The 20,396-nt window shown below is 35.4% G+C and overlaps 1 protein-coding gene across 1 annotated transcript; it reads left to right on the top strand.

The window, feature by feature from the left end:
• The first annotated feature begins 8,626 nt into the window (after positions 1–8,626).
• On the top strand, positions 8,627–10,657 carry LOC113743344 (tabersonine 16-hydroxylase 2-like). Its single transcript, XM_027271326.2, has 2 exons — positions 8,627–9,490; positions 9,754–10,657. The coding sequence occupies exons 1-2, from the start codon at positions 8,657–8,659 to the stop codon at positions 10,372–10,374; spliced, it is 1,455 nt and encodes a 484-aa protein (XP_027127127.2). The 5' UTR covers positions 8,627–8,656; the 3' UTR covers positions 10,375–10,657.
• The last annotated feature ends 9,739 nt before the right edge of the window (positions 10,658–20,396 follow it).

Below are 20,396 nucleotides of genomic sequence, written 5' to 3'. Positions count from 1 at the left end.
TGCCAAGGGCCATAATATACTCTACTATACATCTTCCTGCAGCCATTTTCAAACAGTTTAAAGCCCTGCATCTGTGTGGTGGAGTTTCATCAAATGTGTTGTATATTCTGAGATAAATTGTACATACAATGTCCTAGTGATTTAAATATTTCACATTAAATGTAATTAACAATAAAATAATACTGAAAGGACAAAAGGAGGCGGCATAATTATGTACAATGCAGAAATAAGAAAACTCAAAAACCTAAGAAAAGCAACATCACCCCCGCTGATGAATTGTTGTCATTTGGTAATTAATTCGTACTTGTTTTAGTGATCTTCAACTGTATAGCCAAGAGATATGTCATAACAGTAGCTTTACGTGCAATGCAGGATAAGAACATGCACGATTGTCAGTAACAACCATCTTGAACGATATAATATTTTTTGAATAAGATATAACTTTATATATAAATTACTTTTAAAATTTTATAACAGAGATGCAATTATTATGCATAGAACCCACATGAGCAATAGCAAAATATCACACCTTAGTTGTAAGAATGTATAAGCACTCCATTTAGAATTATACATCATTCAAAAAATGTTATATCGTTCAAGAACGATTCCCTGTGTCCTTACAATGTATTATCACTGTTTAAAACTTCCATCACCAGGTATTTAGAACTTATGCCTAGTGCTAAACGGAATTGGGGCCGGTACTATTGTTGATGTCATTCAATGGAATTTGTCTAGTTTTATATGCCAAGGGCCATAATATACTCTACTATACATCTTCCTGCAGCCATTTTCAAACAGTTTAAAGCCCTGCATCTGTGTGGTGGAGTTTCATCAAATGTGTTGTATATTCTGAGATAAATTGTACATACAATGTCCTAGTGATTTAAATATTTCACATTAAATGTAATTAACAATAAAATAATACTGAAAGGACAAAAGGAGGCGGCATAATTATGTACAATGCAGAAATAAGAAAACTCAAAAACCTAAGAAAAGCAACATCACCCCCGCTGATGAATTGTTGTCATTTGGTAATTAATTCGTACTTGTTTTAGTGATCTTCAACTGTATAGCCAAGAGATATGTCATAACAGTAGCTTTACGTGCAATGCAGGATAAGAACATGCACGATTGTCAGTAACAACCATCTTGAACGATATAATATTTTTTGAATAAGATATAACTTTATATATAAATTACTTTTAAAATTTTATAACAGAGATGCAATTATTATGCATAGAACCCACATGAGCAATAGCAAAATATCACACCTTAGTTGTAAGAATGTATAAGCACTCCATTTAGAATTATACATCATTCAAAAAATGTTATATCGTTCAAGAACGATTCCCTGTGTCCTTACAATGTATTATCACTGTTTAAAACTTCCATCACCAGGTATTTAGAACTTATGCCTAGTGCTAAACGGAATTGGGGCCGGTACTATTGTTGTTCCGTGCAAATCGATCCAATTGTTGTGCTTATAATATTATTTAGTGTATAATTACATTACATTATGGGAAATTTGCCAAATTGGTCCCTAACATTTACCAAAAACACTTTTTTAGTCCTTTACATATAAAATCAGCCAAAATGGTCCTTCACATTTAAATTGTGAGCCAATGTGGTCATATTGCTCGTTTTTGCTCATTTCTTCGGCTAAAAATAGCACGCCTCTCTCACGTGGTCATATTTTTAGGGGCAAAACCGGAAACACATTTCATTACCTGTTAAAAGGAAAAGGTGTGGACAACCACCAAAATACACATTTCACCTTTGGCCCTCAAAGTTTCAAGAAACCTGAATTGCATCCCCGAATGGTGGCGAAAATTATTTTGTAATTCTCCTGTATAAGTGATGTGCTTGATGAATCCATAGATCTGGTTCTTGTTTACTTATATCCGAAAGTCCTAACCTTTCCATTCTAAGTGAGAGTCTAACAAGTCCAGGACATTTGTGCAACATCGATCCCACGAATCCAATTTGGGCCTTAGCTGGAACCCTAAGCCTCAGCTCCTCCGCTGCCCGCCAAAGCCGCTTACTCGTGTCCCTCCATCCTTTGCAAACCCTGGCCGCCGACAACAGTGTTGGAGGCGGGAGCCTCCTCAACACCTCCCACAGACAACTCATCGGCAGCTTCCCGGACCCGGCAAGATCCGATTCGGGGCTCCAGCTCGAGAAGCTCCTCCTCGTCCTCCTGGTGCTCTTCCTCATCCTCTCCCTCATCTTGCGAGTCCCTCGCATCAATATCATCGTCGAAGGAGAGAGCTTGCAGGAGGTTGGAGAAATGCTGGCGATGAGGAGGGGGAGGGGGAGGACGGACAGTGGAGAGAGGAGAAGGGATAGCGAGGGAGAAGGCGGCTGAGTCAGTTGAGGGCGTGGCGGTGGGATGCAATTTAGGGTTTCTTGAAACTTTGAGGGCCAAAGGTGAAATGTGTATTTTGGTGGTTGTCCACACCTTTTACTTTTAACAGGTAATGAAATGTGTTTCTGGTTTTGCCCCTAAAAATATGACCACGTGAGAGAGGCGTGCTATTTTTAGCCGGAGAAATGAGCAAAAACGAGCAATAGGACCACATTGGCTCACAATTTAAATGTGAAGGACCATTTTGGCTGATTTTATATGTAAAGGACTAAAAAAGTGTTTTTGGTAAATGTTAGGGACCAATTTGGCAAATTTCCCTTACATTATTATACTTATGACAAAAGTAATATACATGAATAAAATATTTTATATATATATATTCAATATAACATTATAATATAGTTCTACATAAATAACACATATATAACGATCAGATCGAATTGCACAAAACACAACAGCATCGGCACCCAATCTGTGTTAAGCATGCCATTGCTACAATGCATTTACATATTCTAATTTTGGGTCATATTCTCACATTCAATGTCTACTATTTTCTTAGACTTCAAAAATATAAATATATAGCTCAAGTCTAGCCGCGATGCCAAAAAACCGGTGAGAAAGGCCGGTCACATGACTCAATCTTTGGTCCTAAACTGCAAGGTTGGCGTTAGCCATGTCTGTAACCTTGGGAACTCCCATTTTGCTGCTATTATATACTAGTCAGCTCTCGGGGAAACATCATTTACATCATAAATGTTAGCATATCTGACATTATTTCCATATCGTTTGGAAAAAAAAGGACAAATTGTCTTTTACTCTACGATAGTTTATTACTTTATCACATGACCCTTTATAGAAGGTTAAAAAGTAAATTATCCCAAACAAATTATGTCGATGTGATCACCAAGTATGTATTTTTGGGCATCTATCTTTTGCAATTGAATTGTCGGACGAAACAGTAATTTTCATGTACAGCAATAACAGCACCACAAAATTCTCAACAATATCTTGAACATCACCTCCTCATATTTCAATCTGAATGAAGCATTGAGAAAGGCCAAAGATCCTTTTCCTTTTCCTTTTCATTTTTAGTCGAACGTTTCCCTCATCACTTCCATTTGGGCTTCCACGACAATATGATTTCTGTGCCAAGCTGAAAATTTAACTAAATGGAAGAACTATGTAATTTAATGCAGTATAACCCCAAAAAATTATTATTTTTTGATAGGTTGCAATTTTATCATTTAATTTTTCCTATTACATGATCCGATGTGGATTAATTGTTAAATTTTACTCACTTTTGGCAATTTACATTTATTTTAGGAAGTAAAATAAAAATACTATCACAAGTGTCAATTTGACAATTATCAAAAAAGAATTTAAGTAACAGGCATGTAGGGACATTTTTGAAATATCAAACCACGACCCTTCTTGGTAATTGGCCCGAAGACAGCATTAAAAAGGGGAGGCCGAAGTCTTCTTTTTCCTCTGTCCGTCGCACAGCAGCAGCAGCAGCAGCAATTAGAATAGGAACAATTGATATATGGCCGCACAGCAGCAATTAGAATAGGAACAATTGATATATGGCAGACACTGAGCACTACTTTGTTTTTAGCTTTTGACTTTTCTCTCTTAGCTTTAGATTAGCTTTTTTCACTTGGACTTTTTCCGCTTTTCCGTTCCTTAGTGGTTTTCTTCTCATAGTCATATGACCGGGACAATGAGAAAGCACTTGAATCAATCCCTGTGGCTGACCTTTCCTTCGTAATTCGAGCAAATTGAATTCTCCCGATTAATGACAAAGGCAGCAATTGTTCCTTTCGCTTTGTATGGGTTTTTCGCATCCGAGATGGACTAAACCTGCTTTTCTAGTCAAGGAATAGCAAAAGTTTTGATTCACCTAAAAATTGTGAGATCGATTTAATTTTATCTTTTTCTTTTATTTATTGGTATTCGCATATTCTCTGGTTACAGTGCTTATGATTATTTAATTAATTGACTGTCTTGGATCCAGATAATTAGTTAATTTGGTAATCTATTGTCAATTAGGGCATTAAATCCGTAATTGTTTAATTACCTTGATATAGTGACAACTGGCATAATTAGATTTGTGTCAGGAGGATACGCGGGCTAACCTAAAATAACCCTGGTAATGCGTTATTTGGTTAGAATAGGACTCCTCTAATACGTAAGGCAATTGAGGAATTAAATCTTACGGGCGTACCTAAGATTATTTCTCAATTAGAGCAGTGATTAACGGGGGTACCTTAATCACCGACACAGTAAGGAGGGTTGGCTGTCATCGCTTGTTTGGCAATTATAACCTATTTATTGGTAAATAATTGGAATTGGCTTTGCATCGATGATCAATTAGGTGAACCATTGCTGAAGTTATTTCTTGGCTAGACCCTTAATCATCACTCATTTGATTTTTAGTAATTTGTTATTTAATTTTTAGTAGTTTCTTAGATTTTATTTGAATTTCTTTGATTGTCACCTTCTGCACAAAAACACCCCCTTTGTTAGTATGAATTTGAAAAGAAACAGTTACACCCAGTCCCTGTGGATTCGACCCTGCTTACCACTATCTACAGAAATTAATTTTAGTTGAGCAGGTTTTTATTATTGCACAGGTTTTGAAAACCTGTCATTTTTTCTGAATTAACCTCTGACCAAAAACTGGTAATTGTTAACCATTGACAAATGAGCTGACCAAAAACTGGTAATTGTTAACCATTGACAAATGAACTATATTTAATTATCACAGGCATAGAATGATAATATGGTGCTAATATATTTATTCTTACGGTCTATTCACAAATGGATAAGATTTTTTTTTCGAAACGATATTAGTAATATATTGATCATCAACTTAACTTTACAATTGGAGCAAAAGCCCCTCATTTCTATACAAAAAGTGTTCAACAGCACAAAGGATTGATCCATTTCTCATCATGTAAAATGTCTAACGCATAATCACCAACTCTAGTATTAACATGATTAACATTTTTAGTTATAACATAAAAGGAGCACATGTGAAATAGAGCTTTCAAGCTAAGAATGTGAAGCACAATAAGATTAAGTAACTCTTTTTTGTTTGATGAATAAGATGTATAGCGATAGGGCGGAGCCAGTCTTTGGTGCCCCCATTGGCCAAAGAAAATTTGTGCTCTTAGGTACAGAACTTTTGAAAGTTCTATTTTTGTCGTACTAATTTGTAACTGTACCCCTAGTAGTCAAAGAAAAAACTCTTTTTAGATATTGATTTTTTTTCTTTCAAAAAAATTATGTTTATCTCTAATAATTTGTAGAAAGCCATTATATGATGTTGACAAAATAAAATAATAATAATAATAATAGACACAACTCACACTTTGATGCTGACTACAAGAATAAGGCTAAAGGAGATTAGTTGAGTAGTAAGTTTTTCTATACACTAGTTTTTTCAGTCTCACGCGATGCGTGAGGATGCCCTGGGTCTATGTTAATCAAGATCAAATGAAGGTAAGTGGATTAATGTAAAATGCTTATATATTAATACATGATAGGTGTTAATAAATGTGGGGAATTTGATTTTAAGTAAATTGAATATTGATGTTACTTGTTTACTCATTTGATTTGTAATTTTCTCTTAGATAGTCAGTCATTACCTTAAGATCTTTGCAAATTCTTGATACTATAAATAAATGATGCATTCATTTGAAATGTACAAGTACATACAAATATCATAAATGTGGTGACGCTGATCACTTTTAAAATTATGCACACACTATTTGTATCTAGTCAAGAATGAAATAAGTTTAAACAAGTAAAACCCTTCTTGAAACTTATTGTGAATAAACACAATGGTGATGTCAATAATTTAAAAGAACAATCATCACATTTCTATGCAATAAAAAATGTCAAGAAATTGAGAATTATTCGTGATGTAGTAAAACAAATATGCTTCTAGTAATTGTAGTAAAAAATATCATATTGACAGGTGTTGTTTCTTGTAGTAATCTTTCCAATAGAACGTGTCTTACAAAACTTCTTGCACTCATTGCAATAATTTTTGGGTGTAGTACATAGATCATCGTCATCATTTTTCTTCTTTGCATCTCTTTTTTGTGCAAAGACTATTAGTCAATGACGATGAACTTTTCCTTCTTTTCTTTTGTCAAGCATTCTTTGAAGTAGAACAAATTATAGTAATCTTGAGACATGCAACATGTAGTATATTTTACCTTACAACCTTAATAGCCAATTCACAATTGGACCTTAACTTTGAATCCCGTAAGGATGCCTGGATTTTTGTCTGAATTTGCTACAAAATATCTAAGTATTTGCTTGAACTTGATGCAAATTTCTGATACATTTGTGGGAATGCATTAGTAGGAGAATTACTTAGGAAGTACTCAACAATAGCTAGGAACAACCTGGAGAAATATATCATACTCAGATTCACTGCAATGTATTATCCCTATTTTCGCAAATGCAAAGCAATAGTACCCTGCATCTACAGATTAGTCTTACTAGGGACCATCCAATATTGATTTATAAATGACTAAACTACTTATTCGATTATCCACCAAACCGAATAGCTCGTATTCATAGCTTTCTATCTCACTGGTGTTTTGGAGGAAACTACTTATTGATCTTATTTCGGAAAAGATTTGGAATCCAGAGACCTTATTCACTGCCTGAGGTAGTCTTTTAAACCTTTGCCACTTTTTTGTATGTTTTTTTCCATCGAAGTTTTCGTGGTACTTGCATGATTAGGAAATTAAACTATACTTTGATGAAAAAAACATGTGGCTTTGACCTACAGTATGTCAAAATCGCAAGCAATTGATAGATAGTATTCAATTTCTGGTTTCTTTATATATTTGGCTTTCAGGTTTTTCTTGCTAAGCAGACCAAGAATTTTTGTACTTGTGCTTCAAACTTTACTGTTGTTGTAGTTAAGTAATGGTAATTTATGTGAACAATCACCTTAATTTTTTAGAGGATTGCTAATTGATTCCATTCTTGGTACTCTGGCCTTTTATTGCGGTCCTATAGTTCGACATATTAGTTTTCAGAAGGAAACAACAATCCTCAAAAGGTTTGTATTTAATTGTAATTTTAGGGGATAGCTGGATAATCCTTCTTCTTATCTTTAAACCCATGAGTGGGTTATGGAAGGGAACCAGCAAAATTTTCGTGCCCCTCCCTCCCCGGGCCTACTTCTGGCATGATATATCAACATAGTGACGATATTGCCCTGAACTTCTACGAATGTTACATTGTAAAAGCCACTGGAATTGCTAAAAATTACTCTATAACCGGTCCATGCCTATTGTAGCAATCCCAACTCTCGCTTTTAGTATAGTAAAGATATACGTTCACACCTGATTGAGTTGCACGGTATAAACGTGCAGCTTGCCTCTTAGGTCTTAATCACTCACTAGCTATTGGACTTTTCTAGATCTGGCAAGTGGTTTAGAAATTAGAATAGTTTAGGAAAAATCGGCGAAATGGACCCTCACATTTGTAACAAGTCCCTTTTTTAATCCCTCACATCTGAAAAGTTGTAAAATGGTCCCTTGCATTTATAAAAAGTTCTTTTGGATCCCTGACATATGAAAAGATAGAAATGGTTCCTCACATTTGTAAAAAGTCTTTTTTTGTTCCTCACATTATAAGAATTTATTACAAATATATTTTATTAAACCTGTAGAAATAAAATTTTATTTAACGTAATTAAAACATATTTATGATGCTATTATTACATCATCTAAGTTTCCAATTTTTAGATGATGGCTCAATCAGTAAAATCCGTTGTCCCTTGACCCATGATTTTGCTGAGTTACTCTGCGGTCTAAAATTTTTTGAAACACAATTAAGGTATGCGTTATTTGGACAAAAACAAACTAGAGATAATGTAATTAATGACACCATAAATATATGTTAATTATGCAAAATAAATAAATAAATAAATAATTAAATTTTGTTTAAAATACATTTATTTTAAATTCTAATAATGTGAGGGATTAAAAAAGGACTTTGCAAATGTGTGGGATCATTTTCCATCTTTTCATATGTGAAGGACAAAAAATGAACTATTTGCAAGTGTGAGGGACCAAAAAAGGACTTTTTACATATGTGAGGGACCATTTCGATGATTTTCCCAATAGTTTAACCATAATGAGACCTCTATATATACTTAAGATCATTTCTGTTTTAAGCCAGGAGCATCCCAGAATTTTTTGTTTACCCATCCTCATGGATCTTTTCCTTTTCCCAGGTGCTTTCTTCCTATTTTGTTTGATGTTAGTCAAAATTGTAAAGAAATCCAAGCCTGTAAAGCTCCCACCAGGGCCAAGAAAATTGCCCATAATAGGGAACTTGCATCACCTTAATGGCTCCCTGCCTCATCGAACCCTAGCAGACTTGGCCAAGAAATATGGACCCTTGATGCATCTTCAGCTTGGTGAAGTTTCAACTGTAGTTGTATCTTCTGCAGATGTTGCAAAAGATTTTCTGAACAAATATGATACCATATTTGCTAATAGGCCTACTCTTCTTACATCAACCATACTCTTTTACAATAACACTCATATTAGCTTTTCTCCTTATGGCGATTATTGGAGACAACTACGCAAGACCTACACGATGGAGCTCTTGAGTGCAAGGCGTGTCCAGACATTCCGATCAATTAGGGAAGATGAAGTCTTAAATATGATCAAATCAATCTCTTCAGAAGAAGGATCAGTTGTCAATTTTACCACTAAGTTGTATTCTCTGACATTGAGCATCACTGCTCGGGCTGCTTTTGGTAAAAGAAGTAAATACCATGACGAGTTCTTGTCACTTATGAACGAAGTTGTGATATTGTTGTCAGGGTTCAACGTCGTGGACATGTACCCTTCTTTCAAGATTCTCGAGAGAATTACTGGAATTAGACATAAGCTGGATAGGTTACACAAACAGATTGATGAAGTACTTGAAAACATTCTCAATGAGCACAAAGTCAAAAGAGCGGGGTGGAAACCTGGAAATGGAGAAGCAAATCAGGATCTAGTTGATGTTCTTCTAAATATTCAAGAATCTGGGGAATTTGGAGCTCCACTTACTGACAATAACGTCAAGGCGGTCATCTTTGTAAGTCAATATCTTTTTCTCCATAGACTCATTTTGAATACATTCTTTTACGTTGCGTTTAGTTTAATCATCAGAACAGGAGTAGTAGTGAAGCTAATATTGATCCTTTTGAACTAGCTACTTTTTCTTAAACGACCGTTTCAATTCCACTTCCAATTGAAATAGAGCGCCAAATAGACCTATATGAGTGATATCAATGAGTAATAATCTGGTTAACTCTCCTTTTCCCATCAACTGAACTTGAAGATACTCATTCTGTCCAGGAAATATTCTTAGCCGGCGGGGAGACGTCATCAACAACTATGGCATGGGCAATGGCTGAAATGATTAAAAACCCAAGACTATTAAAAAGATCCCAAGATGAGGTACGACAAATATATGGTGAAATGGGCAACGTTGATGAGTCACGACTTCATGAATTGAAATACTTGCGAGCAGTTATCAGAGAAACTTTGAGATTGCACCCTGCTGGTCCATTTTTACTTCCCAGGGAATGTAGCCAGCAATGTGAAATTCAGGGATATGAAATTCCTGTCAAAGCCAGAGTCTTTGTCAATGTCTGGGCAATTGGTCGAGATCCAGAACACTGGACTGAATCTGAGAAATTCATTCCAGAGCGGTTTCTTGAATCTGAAACCGATTTCAAGGGAAAAACTTTTAATTATATACCATTTGGGGCGGGAAGAAGGATGTGCCCTGGCATATCATTTGCTCTTCCTAACATCGAGCTACCTCTTGCTCAACTTCTCTACCACTTCGATTGGAAGCTCCCTGGTGATTTGAATCCAGAACTACTAGACATGACCGAGGCCTTTGGCGTTGCAGTCAGGCCAAAACAGGATCTGCTTCTGATTCCTATTCCTTACCACTCTTCTTCTATCTAAGAAAATTTGTTAGTCAATATGGTCCATAAATACTATGACTTCAAACCCTTGTACTGCTCTCTATGTAGAGTACATGCTTACATCCGAAAGTTAATTTGAAGGAGAGGTGTCAAAATGGATGATTTGGGCGGGTTTGGGTTGGATAAAATAGGTAATGGGTATAAGTGAGTCAACCCATTTATACCCATTTAATTAGATGGGTATCAATGGATCAGTCAAAAAATAAATTAGGTAACCCAATTATCCATTTATTTTAACTTTTTGTAAACTCATTTAAATTAATTTTTACAAACTAAGTTATTAATTTATACCGCTTTTTGTACCCATCATTAGTTTTAAATATTTACTTATAATGCTCAATAAGCCTAATTACGAATTTTTTTTCATTTATACTCTATGTAGCAAAATTACATATTATTTAATAATTGAATAATAAGAATATAAAAATTTGAACTAAGTACTATAAAAATTAATATAAAAACTTAATCCAAAAATTTTGAACCCCTAACATTTTTTTCATATATAAATTTAAAATTTCATTTTAGAAAGATAAGAAAAGAGGCTTAAACTTATTATAAATTGGTAATGTTGAAAAATGAGCAAATTAACAAACTAAGAAAAAATAAAATAATAAGATAAAACCAACAAATAATAATAATAATAATGAAACAAAAGTAGTTAACATCATGATAAAATGAAAAATCTGAAAAAAAAATGGGTGGGGGAAGATAAGAGATTTGGGGGAAAAGAATTCTAAATGGGTTAATTGAATCTGATGGATTATCCAATAATACCCATTTATACCCATTAAATGGGTATTATTGGATAACCTATTTATACCCATATACAAAAATTTAAGATACACATATTCATCTATTCATGAGCGAGTATGAATAAATTTAGTTAAATGGATTGGTATGCCACCAATAATTTGAAGTCATGCATACCATCGGTGCAGATTATGTTTTGTACAAGCAAGTTTGATGCTTAACTAAAATGTCAGGGTTCCAACTAAGGTTTTCTGCGCAGGAAAATATAACTACTATTCCCTCTTAGAATATAAAGAAAAGATAATAACTATTTCAACTGCCAGAAACTTTTCCGTCCAATGTTTCATAACAAAGTTAGTCTAATAAGTGGAAAATATAGTTGAGTTATTGCATACATCCATATAATCCCTCTTATAGTTTTGTGAAAAGTGGTTAAACCCCTGTTATATTTAGTATTAAGTGAGGACATTATTGATAATTTAACTAGTTGTACTGCAGAGGCTATTTTTCATCAAATTTTCACTTTATATAAAATCACAAGACATCATGTGAATACTTTGAAACATTAGAAAAATCATATAGACAAAACCACAAGCTTTATATAGTAATTTTGCATTGAGAAAGGGCCAAAGATCCTTTTCCTTTTCATTTTTAGTCGAACGTTTCCCTCATCACTTCCATTTGGGCTTCCACGACAATATCATTTCTGTGCCAAGCTGAAAATTTAACTAAATGGAAGAACTATGTAATTTAATGCAGTATAACCCCAACAAATTATTTTTTTCTGAATTAACCTCTGACCAAAAAACTGGTAATTGTGAAGAACCATGTGCCATTGACAAATGAACTAGATTTAATTACCTGATAGGTTGCGTTTTTATCATTTATTTTATTATTAATTTCCCCTATTACCTGATTCGATGTGGATTAATTATTAGATTTTACTCATTTTTCATAATTTACATTTATTTCAAAAAGTAGAACGAAAATACCACAACCAATACTAATTTGACCGTCATCGAAAAAGAGTTCAAATAGCAGCATTCAGGGCATTTTTAGAACAAGGGGATGCAAGCCCTTTTTGGTAATTTGGCCGAAGACAGCAAGAAAAAAAAAAAGAGGAAGCTAGAGTCTTCATTTTGATAGCTGGAACGCCGCACCGTAGAGTAGGGCATTAGAGTAGACTTTTAGATAGGATTACTTTTGGAGCTGCTTTTGTTGACTTTTCCTTGGTTTGCTTTTGCTTAGCTTCAATTCTCGTATGTCAATTAGGCTGTTGGTGAGGGTTCAAACCTCACCGGCAGCGAAAAAAAATCTAAGGGTTGTATCATAGCACTTCCTTGATCTAGTTGGGTCTGTATATCCACTAGCCCCTACAACAGCCTCCTTAGGCTCCCCCTCCCCCTAGATTAGGATAGAGTAGGTTATACAAATGTATCGTCGCTGAGAAAAAAAATAAAATAAAATAAAATTAGGCACAATGGAATGATTCCCTGTAGCTTTTCTATTTGACGTTGGCTTTTCGACCTTTGTGGTTCTCCTGCCGCGTATGTTTGGAACAATTGAAGGATTTAATCTTTTTTTTTTTTTGTCTACACAGGAGTGTTCAAGTCAATTTTTACAGGGCCTGACTAATTTCTTGCAGCCCGACCAGGCGCCCCAACCCAACTCAAGCACGATATGTGCGCGGAGGAATCCAGCAGAGCAGAGACTCGAACATGGGATCTCTCGGTCATCGGTGGGAGGTGTTACCGCTAGATCATTCACGCGGAGGCCAATTGAAGGATTTAATCATTCTAGGCAGTTTTCGCTTCCTATCATCGTTTGAAGCAAATTGAAATTTCCCAAACGCAGAAGATGGCCACAGCTTTTGCTTCAGTTTCGTATGATTTTTTCTCATCAAACATGAACTAATTTCCTCACTCTAGTCAAGGAACAACGGAGGTTTTGATTCCCCTAAAAATTGTGAGATCGATTTAATTTTATTTTTTTTATTTATTGGTATTCACATATTCCTTGATTACAGTACTTGTGATTATTTAATTAATTGATTGTCTTGGATCCGGATAATTAGTTAACTCGATAATCTATTGTCAATTAGGGCATTAAATCCGTAATTGTTTAATTACCTTAAAATAGTGACAACTAGCATAATTAGGCTTGTGCCAGGGGAATACGCGGGATAATCCGAAATAACTCTAGTAGTGCGTTATTTGGTTAGAATAGGACTCCTCTAATACATAAAACAATTGAGAAATTAAATCTTACGGGCGTACCTAAGATTATTTCTCAATTAGAGCAGTGATTAACGAGCGTACCTTAATCACCAACACAGTAAGGAAGGGTTGACTGTCATCGCTTGTTTGGTAGTTATAACCTGTTTATTAATAAATAATTGAAATTGCTTGTGCATCGATGATCAATTAAGTAAACCATTGCTGAAGTTATTTCTTGGCTAGACCCTTAATTATTATTGCCTTGATTTTAGTAAATTGTCATTTAATTTTTATTTGGCTATTTTATTTTTAGTTGAATTGTTTTAATTGTCATCTTTTATACAAAAACACCCCTCTGTGTTACTTTGGATTTCTAAAGAGACAAATATCCTCAATCCTTGAGGATACGACCCTACTTGCCCTGTCTACAAATTCATAATTATTTGTGAAAAAGCCATCCCATTCGGGTATATCGGATCAAACAAACTCTTCGGGAACAGGGTGAATCAAGTAATTCATTGCACACCTAGAGTCCCTGCTCCAGTACCTGGAATCGGGTTTTGGTTACTTTAACTGGCAATTAGGTTTATTTTTTTTTATTATTGCACAGGCTTCGACACCCTGTCATTATCACAGGTGTAAAATGATAATATAGTGCTAATATATTTATTCTTATTGTCTATTCACAAATGGATAAGATTAATTAAGTAACTCTTTTTTATTGGATGAATAAGATGTATAGCGACAGGGGGAGCCAGTCTTTGGTGCCCCGACTGGCCAAAGAAAATTTATACTTTTATGCACAACACTTTTGAAAGCTCAATTTTTGTCGTACCAATTTGTAACTGTGCCCCCAATAGTCACAGGAAAAACTCGTGTTAGATATTGATTTTTTTCTTTCAAAAAAGTTATGTTTATCTCTAATAATTTGTAGAAAGCCATTACATGATGCTGACAAAATAAAATGATAATAATAAATAATAATAATAATAGACACAACTCACACTTTGATGCTGGCTACAAGAATTAATAAGGCTAAAGGAGATTAGTTGATTAGTAAGTTTTTCTATACATATACATACATTCATACCAAACTTGATCAATGGTGGTAGACAAGGCTAAAGTGTGTATGTATATACATATATATATATATACACACACACATATAGCATTAATGTTATATATACTATCAAATTTTTTTTACACTAATCGGTATAGATATATACTCTGTCAGTATAAAGATTTTTTAAAATGTATATATTATACACACACAAGCACACACGTGCTCGCGCACACATATATATAAACACACACACACATATATATATGTGTGTACATATATATAAACACATATGTACATACGTACGTACATACATATAGACATATAATTTCATTTCACATTTTAAAAACCAATCCAACTTAGTGCCAAAAGAAAAGAGTATACAATTGAGAACGAAACTAGTTTTACATAGCAAACGAGTATTGATATTGCCAAAAAAAAAAGGTAAAAAAATAAATCCATGTATAGAATTAGCATCTCATGAAAAGATAATACGTATACAAGTGCACTATATATATGAAGCAACCTAAGATCATCTACGGAACTTCTGTAAGATTTTCGATTCTCTTACTTTTAGCTGTTCAATGTAATAATTGTACGCCGTGGTCCGATGTTTGTTGAACTCAACCCAGAGCCACACAATTTTAGCGTACCCTTTTTTTGTTGGTTTTCTGCCCATGATGATAATAATTCAAATAATATCCTCGCCAAACACACTCTTATGTCTATCTAAACACCAGGATGGATTCCCTTTACTGCTGAATTGCAGAACCCAATACAGAAAAAACAAAACAAAAAAGCCAAACAAAACAGCAATTGTTGTATACAGCACCAGAAAAAACACAAGAACATCACCTCTAATTTCACTCCTCATTGCAGTTTCCTCCATCACTGGTGTAGCCTACACTGAACCTGCCAAAAGATTGTCATCCGGACTTTGATGACTGATGTCGATTTCTCCACCGAATATGATTTCTGTGCTGACGACTGAAAATTTAACCAAATCGAAGAACTAAGTGATCTAATATAGCCTGAGAAATTTTGTAATCTAATAAACTAAACTTAATTATCACTGGTAGCAGCAGTTTATTTGCCACATGAATTTAATAATTATTACAGGCTAATACATTTATTCTTGTAGCTAATTTACAAAAGGCAGAGAATAGTCTCGGAGTCCCGGCAATTTACATTAAGTATTAGAGTAAGTTACAATAACTTCTCCTCTAGTTTTTATGACAAGTGACCACTCTTCTTGATTTTGCAACAACTTCCCGTCTAGTAGTCTAGTTTGCTGTATATGTATATTACCACCAACCTTTCCTCTCATTAATAACCAAATAACGTAACATTAATAAGAGGGCATTTGATACAACTAAAAGTTGAAGTTTGAAATACAAAAATTGAAGCCCAATTTCGGGGAGTTTCAATTTGTTGAATCCATAAAGTCAAATCTATTTGATAATCAGCTAAATGCGAGCACTGAATTAAAATATTTTATTCTATGTGTATTACATAATTTAACAGTAATAGTATACTATATTTATATATTATATTAGTTTCTTAAATATTTCTTCTTAATACTAATAAATTATTTGCTAATATAGAAAGTGTGTTTGTGTGTGTGTGTGGTAGTATGTGTTTTAGTGTGAAATTGTGTCTGCTTGAGAGAAGAAATATATATATGTGTGTTGTTTGTTTGACAGAATGATTATATTTTAAATTGTATGTTGTGGAGAAATTGGTATACGTGTGTTTGTGAAAGGGAGGGTGAAGAGAAGAGGGAGAGAATATGTGTGTGTATGAGAGCGTGCATATGTAAGAGAATACATGTATATGTGTGAAAATGTGTGAGGGAGAGTATGCATATATGCGTAAAAATGTGCAAGAGTGTGAGATAATACATTTCTGTAAATATTGCCGCAAGTGATACAACTTTCACTCAAAATTTTATGTACAAATTAAGTGAGTTTCAATAAATTCATAAGTAAGCAAATTCTGTTATCAAACAAGTTTTATAGAAACAGCGCTCAATGTACTAAATTTTCAATGGCGCCATCATACAGATCATAACAACAACTGGCTATCTGACTATAAATTGGGTTAAGTGGTTTGGCATAGTTTCTAACTTTCCATGCTAGGACCGTCCCAGAATTTTTTTCCCCCAATCCTCATAGATATTCTCTTTTTCCTTGGTGCATTAATTTCTCCTCTTTGGTTTGATGGCAGTCAAAATTGTAAAGAAATCCAAGCCCGTGAAGCTGCCACCAGGGCCAAGAAAACTGCCAATTGTCCGCAACTTGCATCTGCTTAGGGGCTCACTAACTCATCGAATTCTGGCAGACTTAGCCAAGAAATATGGACCCTTGATGCATCTTCAGCTTGGTGAAGTTTCAACTATAATTGTGTCATAACAACCATATTTTCTAGTAGGCATACTTTTCTACAAGAATACTGATATTACCTTTTCTCCATATGGTGATTACTGGAGACAACTACGCAAGATTTGCATGTTGGAGGCTCCTAAGTGCAAGCATGGTTCAAAGTCGCGGTCGCGGTTTGGACCGTTTCACATCGGTCTAGGCATATCGATCGCGGTCTCGGCGAGACGCGAATTTTTGAAATATTTAATATTCTAAAAATTGTAAAAAATATGATAAACAAAAATAATTAAAAATTAGTAAAAATAATAAAAATTCGAGTTGACTCGGGATGACTCGGAATGATTCGGTGTGACTCGGCTGTTTCAACCCTTCACGGTGACGTTTCGGTGAGTTGAATATCTGGGTATCGTTTCGTCACGGTATCGTATCGACGAAGACCGAGACGGTAACGACTCGGCCGAGTCTTCTGATAGGGTGTTAATTGTTAGCAATTTTATTGTTAATTTCCCCTGTTATCCTTGCCAAATATTGTTTTAATTATTAATATTTACTTATATTTGGTATTGGACCCAATTTCAGGAGTGAAGCAGAAAATTACCAAAAAGGAGGGACTTGTATGGAAAAATGCAGATTTCTAAGGGCTTCAATCCTTGGGCCCTTGAATTGGTGGGGGACCACAAGCTAGTGAAAGGCATTTGGTCATTTGGGTTTCAAAGAAAGCAACGTAGAGAGACTTGGAACAAGAAGTACTTGGGAGGCTTTGTCCACATGTGTGGGGACCACCTAGATACCTTTTAGTCATCTTTCTTTTGTTGCTTTAAAAGGGGGACAACGTACAGAAGCAAGAGATATCTAGGGCTTTAGTTTTAGTTTTTTAGTTTAGTTCTAGTTTTCTTTCTTTGGACTGGCCTCTGACACACGCCAGGTATTCGACAATATTCCCCAACGGGGAGAGTTTCTCATGAGGCGTGGTTAAGCTTTTCTAGTCAAGGGGACAACTGACGATTTGGTTCGACAATTACTGTGAGATCGAATCTGTTTTAATTATTTTCTTCATTTATTGGTATTTATATGTTCCTTGATTTTAATTGCTATGGCCTTGTGTATGATTGATTAGTGCGCAATAATTAATTATTCATATAGGCTATTTTTGCTAAATAGGGGTAATTGAATCCGTAATTGTTCGTTATCTCTACCTCAGTAGCAACTGGCGTAATTGGGTTTATGTCAGGGGAGCATATGATCTAATTTAAACAAACCCTCGTAGCGTGTTTGTTGGTTAGGATTGGGCCTTTCTAATTATTAATGCAATCTAGAAATTAAATCCTACGGTCGTACCTAGGGTTATTTTTGGGTTAGAGAAATAGCTAACGGTCGTACCTTAGCTATCGAGAAATTAAGGAAGGGTTGGTTGTTTATCGCGTGCATGACAACTATAACTAATCTATTGCTAAATGTTGGAATTATTTCTGCATCAATGATCAGTGCATGAACCATTTCTGATGTGTACCCTTGGCTAGAGTTTACCCAATCATTTCTTTTAATTAATTATTTTCTGCAGTTAATTTATTTAGTTAAGCATTTAATCCAAAACCCCCCATACTTTGGACTCTAGAAGAAACAAATTATCCCCAGTCCCTGTGGATTCGACCCTACTCACTACTATATACAAAATCTGTATTTTTCTCGAGTAGGTTTTTATTATTGTACAGGTTCGGCACCTGTCAATTTTTGGCGCCGTTGCCGGGGACTGGCGCTAGTTATTTGTTTCTTTTTAAGTTCATTTTTTTTTTTTTTTTATAGTTTATGGCTGCTAGCATTCCATATTTTGATGATAGACCGGACTTTGTTCCTGAATGGGGTTATGAGACTCATGTTTTTCCTAATGATCAATGGGCTGTTGCAAATTGTGGAACTTATTTTGACTCAGGTTATTCAACTGACACATGCCCCGCATTTCAAGACAATCTAAGTGCTCCAATTGATATTTTCGGAGATTTTCCACCCCAATATCAAATGCAGTATGACCCTTATTCAAACGGGTATGATCAAGGATGGTGGGATAATTCCAGTTTTGATTATGCAACCGGGCCAATGGATTTTCAACAGCAAGAGTCTCAACAACCATCGTCCCTGTCAGGGTACCAGCAGCAATACCAACCCCGACCACCTCCGCCCCCTCAATCTGGTTCATCTACGGAGGAGTTGCTGAAACAAATGATGACAATCATGGCGCAAAATCAGCAAAGGACGGAGGCAGTTATTATGCAAAATCAGCAAAAGACAGACTCCGAAATGCAGGACATAAGGAATCAGATAGGTCAATTGGCCACCAGAATGAACCGTTTGGAGTCCCAGAACCAAGGGAAGCTGCCATCTCAACCGGAGTTGAATCCGAAGAACGTGAGCGCAATGATCATAAGGAGTGGGAAAGAAATTCAAGGGGCTGAGCCTGTGATCCCTATGGACAAGGATGACGAGCTGCAAGATTTTCAAGAAGAGAGATGTACAGATGCAGTTGAAAAAGAAGCTGAAAATGAAAAAATGAAACCCCAACCGCAACCCATTCAAGTGAAAGAATCCAGTGGAGAATCATCAAATGTGGTGACACCACCTCCATTCCCTAACCCGCATTTTCTTAACTCTTACTCCATGATTTCTGTTAATGAGATTGATTTTGTTATACCGGAAGTTCTTGAGTCTCATGGCAGGAATGAGTTAAGAGTAGCTATGGTCAAATATCTTGAACCGTCGAAGGCTCTTGATGGAGGAGTGGATGAAGAATTGCGATCAATGCTTGATTACTTGGCGCCATCAACTAGTTCATGGAAGACCGTAGCTCGTGTGCTCAAAGATTACTCCATCTATGAGGGCTATCAGGACTATGTAGAGGATGAAGCAATGAGACGAGCCACAAGATTTTATCCTCCATGAACAAAACATGATAATGTCTAGCCAAAGACATTAAAGAAAGGCGCTCATTGGGAGGCAACCCAATTGTTTCTTTTAGTTGTTTGTTGGTTTCGTGTCTTAGTTTAAATCTATTTTCCTTGAATTTGACTGATTTTGGGTGTTAGTTTTCGTTTTTGCTGCTTTATAGGTGCCATTCAGTCATGACGCGCCCGCGTGGTGACGAGCAGGAAGCTAACGATCAGAAACTTCAAACTTCTGGGAGCTCTCTCGCCCTCATGACGTGCCCGCGTGGTGATATGCAGGAAGCTCACGACCTGAACTTCTGGGAGCTCTCTTGCCCTCTTGACGTGCCCGCGTGGTGACGTGCAGAGAGCTCACGATCAGAAACTTCTGGGAGCTCTCTTGCTCTCTTGACGTGCCCGCGTCACGTTCGTGGGAAAGGTCAGGATTCAAAAAAAAAAAAGAGAAAAAAAAAAGAAGAAAAATTTTTATTTAAAAAAGTCGAAATCAATTTTTCGAAAAAAAAAAGGGGAAATATTTCCGTGGCTCAAAGAGCCTCATAATTGGAAGAAAAGAAAAGAAACATTTTTGCCAAAAACAAAAACAAAAAAAACTATTTTTTTTTCTTTTTCTTTCTTTCTTTCTTCTTTTTCTTTCTTCCTTTCTTTTCTTTCTTTTCTTT

This window comes from Coffea arabica, chromosome 5e (assembly GCF_036785885.1).
Source record: "Coffea arabica cultivar ET-39 chromosome 5e, Coffea Arabica ET-39 HiFi, whole genome shotgun sequence".
Taxonomy (NCBI): Eukaryota; Viridiplantae; Streptophyta; class Magnoliopsida; order Gentianales; family Rubiaceae; genus Coffea; species Coffea arabica.
The sequence above is the reverse complement of the archived record's forward strand: the minus strand, read 5'-3'. Positions and strand labels throughout refer to the sequence as shown.

Excerpts from the sequence above, each read along its gene's own strand:
- LOC113743344 (XM_027271326.2), top strand. The coding sequence starts at position 8,657 with ATGTTAGTCAAAATTGTAAAGAAATCCAAGCCTGTAAAGCTCCCACCA. Across the intron at positions 9,491-9,753 it reads ACGTCAAGGCGGTCATCTTT|GAAATATTCTTAGCCGGCGG; the intron begins GTAAGTCAATAT and ends CATTCTGTCCAG.